Source organism: Octodon degus, unplaced genomic scaffold (assembly GCF_000260255.1).
Source record: "Octodon degus isolate 3935 unplaced genomic scaffold, OctDeg1.0 scaffold00047, whole genome shotgun sequence".
NCBI classification, from domain to species: domain Eukaryota; kingdom Metazoa; phylum Chordata; class Mammalia; order Rodentia; family Octodontidae; genus Octodon; species Octodon degus.
In genome coordinates, this window is record NW_004524623.1 from 2,544,174 (window position 1) to 2,552,654 (window position 8,481).

At 40.0% G+C, this 8,481-nt stretch overlaps 1 protein-coding gene across 1 annotated transcript; it reads right to left on the minus strand.

The window, feature by feature from the left end:
- Positions 1-6: 6 nt before the first annotated feature.
- On the minus strand, positions 7-5,756 carry Llph (LLP homolog, long-term synaptic facilitation). Its single transcript, XM_023716333.1, has 3 exons — positions 5,678-5,756; positions 4,754-4,968; positions 7-241 (listed from the first exon to the last, which is right to left on the minus strand). Exons 2-3 carry the CDS (start codon positions 4,959-4,961, stop codon positions 57-59), a joined length of 393 nt encoding a protein of 130 aa, XP_023572101.1. The 5' UTR covers positions 4,962-4,968; positions 5,678-5,756; the 3' UTR covers positions 7-56.
- Positions 5,757-8,481: the final 2,725 nt, after the last annotated feature.

Below are 8,481 nucleotides of genomic sequence, written 5' to 3' on the forward strand. Positions count from 1 at the left end.
TATGTCCTTTCTAATCCTATGCCTGTCCCACGTGGCCAGCTTTTCAGGGGCGGGGTCTACCAGGCCAACCCCTTTGCAGCCTTTGCTGCTTTTGCTTTGCTTTTCCCCTTTCTTCTCTCTCGTTTTGCCTTCAGCCTTTTTCTCTGTCTTTGGTTCATCCATACTGGGTACTGTCCATTCTGATCTAGAAGAGTCTTTTTGTTTCTCTTTATCTCAGTCTCCATTTTCATGTCATCTGAATCTAAAAAAAAAAAGGAAGACTATTTAACATTCATGTTAAAAAATAAATAATCCTGTGAAAGCCCAAGAATGCACCGAGTACAGCAAGAACTACCAGTACAGTAGTACAAAATACAGAAGAAAAAACCCTGGTTTGTGGAAGAGTCTTTGCCACTAAAAATATACTTCTTACAGCAAACTCAGTGCAACAGACAATGTTGCCATGTGTTCCTACAACCATGAAAGATATATAAAAAATAAAAGTTTAGGATACCATCTGTTTACTCACTGAGAAATTTAATGAATGTTGTCCCAACTGTGCTTTGAAATAACAGTTAAATAGGAAACTTTTAGGACGTACACTATAGCTTAAAATTACTGCATCACTGGATAACATATGGTGCTGAACACATGTGAGTTATAAAAAGAGCATCTCTCAGCGATTCCTTGAGTTAAATAAGACAGTTGAGGCAATAAGAGATACATACACTCATACTTTTAATGAGCAGGACTTAGAAGTGAATGAACTAATGAGAAATGACTGACCATTTTCTTATGAACCTGAACTAAATTTTTATTTTATTTTTGTATTTTAGGGAAGGGTCTACAGGGTGTTCAGGGTCTCACTACTAGACTGGACTTGTAGTGATCTGCCTGTTTATAGCCTCCTAAGAGCTTGAATTACAGGCCTGCACCACCATGCTCAGTCTCAACTGCCATCTCAGTGTGCCCCAGGGGCAGGCCAGGGGATCGAACCCCTGATCCCCGTGCCTGCTTGCAGATGCTTTAATCCGCTGAGCTATTTGGCCGGCCCTCTGAACTAAATTTTTAAAAATGTATTTTTACTCTTTCTGTAGTGGAGATTGAGTCTTATACATGCTAAGCAAGCATTCCACCACTAAGCTATACCCACAGTCGTGCTTTTGAGAAAGGATCTTGTTAAGTTCTCAAGTTGGCCCTGAACTCGTGGTCCTATCTTAAGCCTTGAATAGCAGGATCACAGGCATGTGCCACCATAACTATCTTATCCCTGAATTAAATTCTTCTGGACTTAAGAATAAATTTCAAATGAACTCAGTGGCAGGGTCAGCAGTAAAGCTGTGATGACAGAGACGAGCAGACAACAGAGAAGAAAGATCCTGACATCTTCTAAGGCTGCCATACACATCTCTAGGTAACACCTACTTAGTTCCACTGAAAGAATCTGGTAGAAAGTCTGTGCAAGCACACTGTGCTACAGCTATGAGCAAACTTACATACTGGCAAGGGGCATGCCCAGGACATCCTTCCTGGCACCTAATCACATCATACAAGATCTTCTATTAGCTTTACCACCTGACTTAAACAGTGTGAGTGTGTAATAGTCTCTTAGATACAAGTTGTTGAGTAATTTACAAACTGTTGATTATTTTAGGCATTTTAGTTACTAGGGATATCAGATTCATAAAAGCTCACTGCACTCATGGAATTCCTAACATTCTGTCAAGGGGAAAATAACAGGAGAAAGAAAACTTCAGCATATGCAAAGTGCTTCTTAGAGATGCACTGGAAGCAGAACAGACTTAAGAAAGATTTAGCTAAAAAAAAAAAAAGATTTGGTAGGATCTGAAAGCAAGGAGAAAAAAAAAAGGTTTTAAGCATACTAGTGATGTAAGTAGATTTATATTCTAAAAGAGGACTGACCAATGTATGGAATATAAAACAGAAGACAGAAGCAAAAAGGTTACACTCAATGGCATATGCAAGAACCGATGGTGATTTGGGTTGAGGTAAAAGAATGAAAGTAGACATGGAGATTCCTCCTATAAGCTTGAGACAGTACGACTTGCTAATAGAGTAGACACACAGAAGATAAAGCAAAGAGGGAACAAGGATGACTACAGGTCTATGGTTTAAAAAGAGGGTTAGAGAGCTCCAGAGTAGAAATAAAGAGGAACTGAATAAGGAACCATCCTGAAAACAAGCATATTATTAAAGGAGGAAACTCCTCTCACCTTCAGCCCCATCCCCATTTAGCTCCTGAAATACACCAAGAATGAGGGTATCCAGGGCCGGCAAGACAGCTCAGTGGACTAAGCACCTGCTTAGGCAAGTGCAGGTGTTTGATCTCAGCCACTCAGCCATGCTGGCCCTGCCCCCATGCATGCTGAGCCTCCAAGTCTGGGAGTGGTGGCACACCTATAATCCCAGCACTGAGGAGGCTGAAAAGAGGAGGATAACTAGGAGTCCAAGCTGCATAGCGAGACCCTGCACAAAATGCATAAGAAAAAAAAAAAAAGAGAGAGTATCCAGACATTGGTCTGTAAGAACTAAGAAAACTCTCTCTGGAGATGAGAAAAAGGAAGAGACAGACTCTAATGCAAGCAATTTATCAGTAAAATATCTTGGGGGTAATATTCCATGGATGCCCCAAATGATAAATCCTCCCACCCCATCCTGTTATCCTCTGGATTCCCATCATTTTGATTCTTCATATAATATAAATAATGACTACTGATCACCACACATTTGAGAAAAGCTTCTATTATAAAAAAACAGATGAAATAAGAAATAAATAAGAAATGAAGCTAGCCATGGTGGTGCACACCTGTAATGTCAATACTCTGGAGGCCAAGGCAAGAGTTCAAGGCTAGCCTGGGCTAGACAGTAAGTTCAAGGTAAGCCTGGACAAGAGACAAAAAACAAACAAACAAACAAAACAAAAAAAAAATGGAAAGGTAAAACAAAAGAAGGAAAATCCAAGACAAAAAACTAAAAATGAATACAGTAGATAAGTTTCAAAAACAAACAGTAGAGCTGGGGATGTGACTCAGTGGCAGAACTTTTTTTTTAATGTATTTGGCACAGGGTCTCACTATGCAGCCTGGATTTACAGTGATCCTCCTGTTTTCAGTCTCCCCACTGCTGGGATTACAGGTATACGGGGCCGGCATGGCATGTAGTGCTGGGGATCAAACCCAGTCCCTGTACTTGCCAAAGGAGGCGCTTAGTCCACTGAGCTATCTTGCTTGCCCGGAACTCTCATCCTGTATGCACAAGCTTTTCAACCTTACAAAGGAAGTACTGATAAATGCTATTATGTGAGTAAACCTCAAAAACATTATGCTGAATAAAAAAGGTAAGGTACAAAAGAATGCATGTATGATAATTTATGATACATGCAAAAAAAAATTTACAACACATGCAAAATAAACAAACCCAAGAGACAAAAAACACATTTACCAACTAGCAGACTGTAGGGAGTAGAGGAAGATGGAGACTGTTTAGTAGGCCAGTTTCCTTTTAGGGTAAAGAAAATACTTTGGTATTAGAGGTGATGGCTGCGTAACACTGTGCATGTGCTAAATGGCACTGAACATACTTATAATTATATGGATTTGCCTCAACAACAACAGAAAATAAGAGTGAATGAGCAGGGGTGTAATGAATGTGAAGAAAGGAAGAGAGAAAGCAAAGTAAGTGTTCCAAAAGTTTCAAGGACCAAAATAAAGAAGATTGAGATAAACGCAAATTCAAGAAATTTTTCTTGCTTTTTTTGTTCTGACATGGGACATCTCAGAAGACACTTCTGCTGCTGCTGACAATGACCCATGAGAAGAGACTAATAAGACATTTGTGATTGCTGCCCTTGAGAAGGCAGGAGGAGGAGATTCAGGGTAAGTAAAGAAACTGGCCTTTAACAGATTAATAAAAGAGGAAAAGCGGACTACACACTGAAATTCCTATGAAGTGGTAGTGGCAAGATGAGACTATTTGTATTACTTGCCTCCAATTTTTAAAGAAACCAAATTTAAGAGATTTTTTGGTATTTTTCATGGAATGAGATTGAGGGAACTGAAAAATTTTAAAGAAACTTTGAAAAATGGAAAAGCAAAATTCTAGAATTGAAGGGATGAATACCGTTCTCTTCTTCAACCATACAATGCCAAATAAATACACATCTATTTTAAGATCCTGAGTGTTGTGATCCTGCTAAATTGGTACATTAGGATGTAAAATTAAGAACTTTTTCCTACGCTGCAACTTTTTCCTTTATACTGCCACCAACTCGGGACTACGACTAAAATAGAAAAGCCCTTAGTCTGACAAAATCAAATATGTGAGTAAACCTCAAAAATATTATGCTGAGTAAAAAAGGTAAGGTACAAAAGAATGCATGTATGATAATTTACGACACATGCAAAAAAAAAAACTATGCATATGAAACTATGACTTTCAGAGTAATAAGGACACTGGAATTACAGAACAGAAACTGGACTTTGCAATAAATAAATTCACGTCTATCTGTCCAGACTGAATTGTGTACCTTTCCAATCAGGGCATGTTTAGATTTGCCTATTCCTGATACTCAGGCTATAATGAAAAACCTTCTGAATAATCCAAAAGATACATACTCAAATAAACTGAACTTCAAATAGTTTAGCAGACTCTCTTGTACCACTATGTGCCTTCACAGATGGAGATGGACAGAGGGCAATCAGAGAAGGATATCACAAAACGAGATTATACTTTTAAATGAAGCACATAAAATTACCTTTTTCATCATTATTCGCCACACATTCCATTTTCTCTTCAAACTGTTTGGGCACCACAACAGTTGCTATCTCTTGAACATCTTTCATTAAAACATCGCAGTCTATTCTGAGAATACTTTTAAGTCTGTTGAGCTCCTTTGGGGCATTCTTTTTTCTCTTTTCAGCACGCATTTTTCTTTTCCATTTACTCCGTAAACTTTTAGCCATTGTTTACCTGGCAGTTAACAAAAACATACTCTAAATTGTTTATCATAATAAATGCAAATCCCTAGAAATAGTCCTTTACAATACAGTAATAAACGGAGGGTGAACTCTTCATTGTGTTCAGTATTAATGGTGAGCTAATATGCCACTTATGCGAGGATTAACGTGGTACATGGTGATATTAAATAAGAAAAATGTCAAATTAAACTCCGTTGGGCAATGGCAAACTAAACTGAGTCAAGTCTGAATGCTACTTAAGTTTCCTTGTAAGATCCAGAAACATAATTTCCCTCAAAATGCGATGTGTCATCACCTTCACAGAGGCAGAGGTTACGTAGCTCTCGATCACTGTCGGATCCCTTGGTGCACTGCGTTTTGCATAAAGGATAGACATTCGTTGCCTGGAGGACTACCTGGGTACCATATTTTGAAAGCGCGCAACCACAAAACCAAGCCCTTGTCTAAAACGACCCAAACCCTTCCCGAAGGGCTGGAGGAGCAAAGCTAATCTTGGCGGGAATGAATGACAAGGGACTGCTCCACTTTACACTTCAAACCGGGAAGCTTACACGGCAGCCATCAAGCCGAGTCCTGCACCTTCAAACTCGGGGTCAAACTTGCCCGAAAGAGAATCAGGGCTCGAGACAAACTTCTCTACGAGTGGTAGAGGCGAGCCTCAAACCCCAAGTCCCACTGGATCCAGGATGTACGGAACTCACCTGAGAAACGCCAGACCACGCTCACCGCAAAGAACCCCCAGGCCGACCGGAAGTTCCAGTACTTCCGCTTTCCGGCCACGGCGGGCGCAAGGCACGCCGGGAGCCTGTACGTCAGAGAACGCCGTGAGAGGGGCGGGGTCTCTGGGATCCTGGCGCTTGGAAGTGTTTCACCTTTGGTCTGCGCGCCTGTCTTGGGAGGTGCCTTGCCCCTCAAAAGTATAGAAGTCGAATATGGAGAAAGGAAAAGACTGTTCCAGTCTAGGGTCAGGATCCTGGTAGGCAGGTAGGTCCCGGACGCAGGAGGGATAGCTCTGAAACTCTTGTCACGTAAGGAATGAACCTGGCCAGGCAACCCCGCCTGTCAGCTTAGACTTGAGAGCCTGCCTGACCATCCTAAGTCCGGACTCTACCTCCCTGTCTCAGTCCAGAATCCTTCGCAAAGTGGTTAGCGTGAACAGTGCCTTTCTTAAACATTTTTAATGACTTCTTCTCTGACATATTCCAGACGTACAAGGTTGAGATCTTTCCTCTGCTTCCTTCAACTCTCACTATCCACCCCTCCCCCACTACATCTGTTAAAAGCCCAACCCAAGAGTCTTGGGCTTGCCTAGAACTAATCATTCTAGGTGTTTAGCCTATTTTGAAGCCTGGACAATTTCCTATCCCAGCTGTACATACACATTAAATTCGTGCAGCTTACTATATGACAAATATCAAAGCTGTCACTATAAACAAAATAATTATTTCCTATGCCCAAAGAGAATTTAGAGGATAAAATGATCAAACTATTTCAGTGCAACCAATATTTATCTGAATACTTACGTGCTACACCTCTAAGCCTAAGTAAGACGGGCTTGTGTTGAGTTCATAAACAGCACTTATTTTTGCATGTTTCTAATAGCCCCACCAGCCTACCTGCTTGCTGTTTGTACGCAGGGCAGAACCAAGAGTTTCACATATGCTAAGCAAGTAGTCTGCCAATGAGCCACACTCCTACTTGCTAGCATGGGTTTCAAACCACACAGTTCTGGTGTGGTTTTGTTTTGTTTTTTGCGGAACCGGAGATTGAACTCAGGCCCATGCGCTTGCCAGCGAAGCGCTTATTCCACTGAGCCATCTTCCCGGCCCCTCTGTGCTGTATTTTTGGTTCTGACAGTTGTGAGAAATGAATAATGAATGTCTTAGATCGTGGATTTCCTTGTCCCCATGGTAAAGATACAATTTCGTTATCCTAGATATGTGATGATACCTTAACAAATGGTAGTCCTTTTTCTATATTGTAATTTCAAAAATATAGCTGCCCAGAGCTGTTTGCAAGCAGTGTCTTCTAGAGATTTAAATATATACTAAAAACCAAGAATTGCCTTTAGTGATGGTGTAGTAAATTTCTTTCTGGCTGATAGAGATTTCTTTGTGACACAACTTGACATTTTTTTTTCTTTAAATACATGTCTTTTAGAATAATGACATGGAAATTACTAAATTCAGAATATTGCATACTTTAAAAAACAGACTGAGAAATTCATAACATGGACTATTTAACAGGGGATTGAACTCAGGACCTTACACTTGCCAGGCAGGTGCCTATGCCACTGAGCTATCTCCCCAGCCCCTAACATGGGTTATTAAAAAAAAAGTTGGAAAGCCTCATCTCTTCAAATGGCAGCTTAGTCCTTATAGAGCAAGTGAATTTCTATTTCACAAGTTAATATTGTGCCCAGACTTTCAAGTTAGAATTTAGCCACCTATCCCAAAACTGTGTTTATATATATTGCATTTTAAATTAGAAAATGTTCTCCTTCAGATACTACAAATTGACTACATCAAGTTTAGTATACTAGAATAAAACTTTTCACCAGAAAAAATTCGGCACCACCAAAACACTATTTTATTATGAAAATGTCATAGTATTAAAATAAATGCCACAAATTCAACATCACAAATACCATTAAAAGCTGAACCATGGGCCAGTTATTGAAAAAGTATTCTTTTCTTTGTCCCTCACCAGTTGTATGAAAGTACTGTAGTTCTAACACAATTAGCTAAATGATCTTGGTATATCTATTTTTATATATTATTATTTTGTACCAGGGATTGAACTCAGAACTTTACACTTTCTTAGACAAGCAATGAAGTCGTTGAGCTATCTCCCTGGTCCTATTTTTATTTTATTTTTGTCATGTTTCTTTTGAATTATTGTTTATTTTTTGACCTTAGTATATATAAAATCCTCAATCTAATCCTTCATACCTTCCAGTATATACTCTGTAAAATAGGCATTTTGTGAATACACAAAGGTCATAGAAACCAAATGACTGCATCAGGAAAACTTTAACCCTGGTTTAAAGGTCGTTTCTTCAGAGAGCTGGAAGAAATTGAAGGAACAAGAGGCACAGTGAGTAGTGCTGCACACTCATGAGAACCAAGTGATGGCCCATCTAAAAGCTCCCGCAAGCCTGTTAGAACCAGGCAGTGGGTGGGGCCAGTCACCAGTCCTCTCCATGGGAACTGTGACATGCAGTGACTTAATAAGGAACAGGAAGATTTCTGGAATTCAGGTAGTGACCCTGCATTACCAGTTCCCTAGATGATGGAGACTTCAGAGCTCACAAGCCTCTCAAAGCTCTACAAGAGATAAAAGTGCTAAGAATCTAAGATCTTGCTTGCTTCCAAAAGCCTGTGACTAAGCTGTTGACATCACTAATCCTCCTAACTGCATTTCAGTGGATACATGCATTGTCTGAGGCCTGCACATAAAAGGTAGGCACACAGGACTCACTGCACCTCTCTTCCCACACGACACA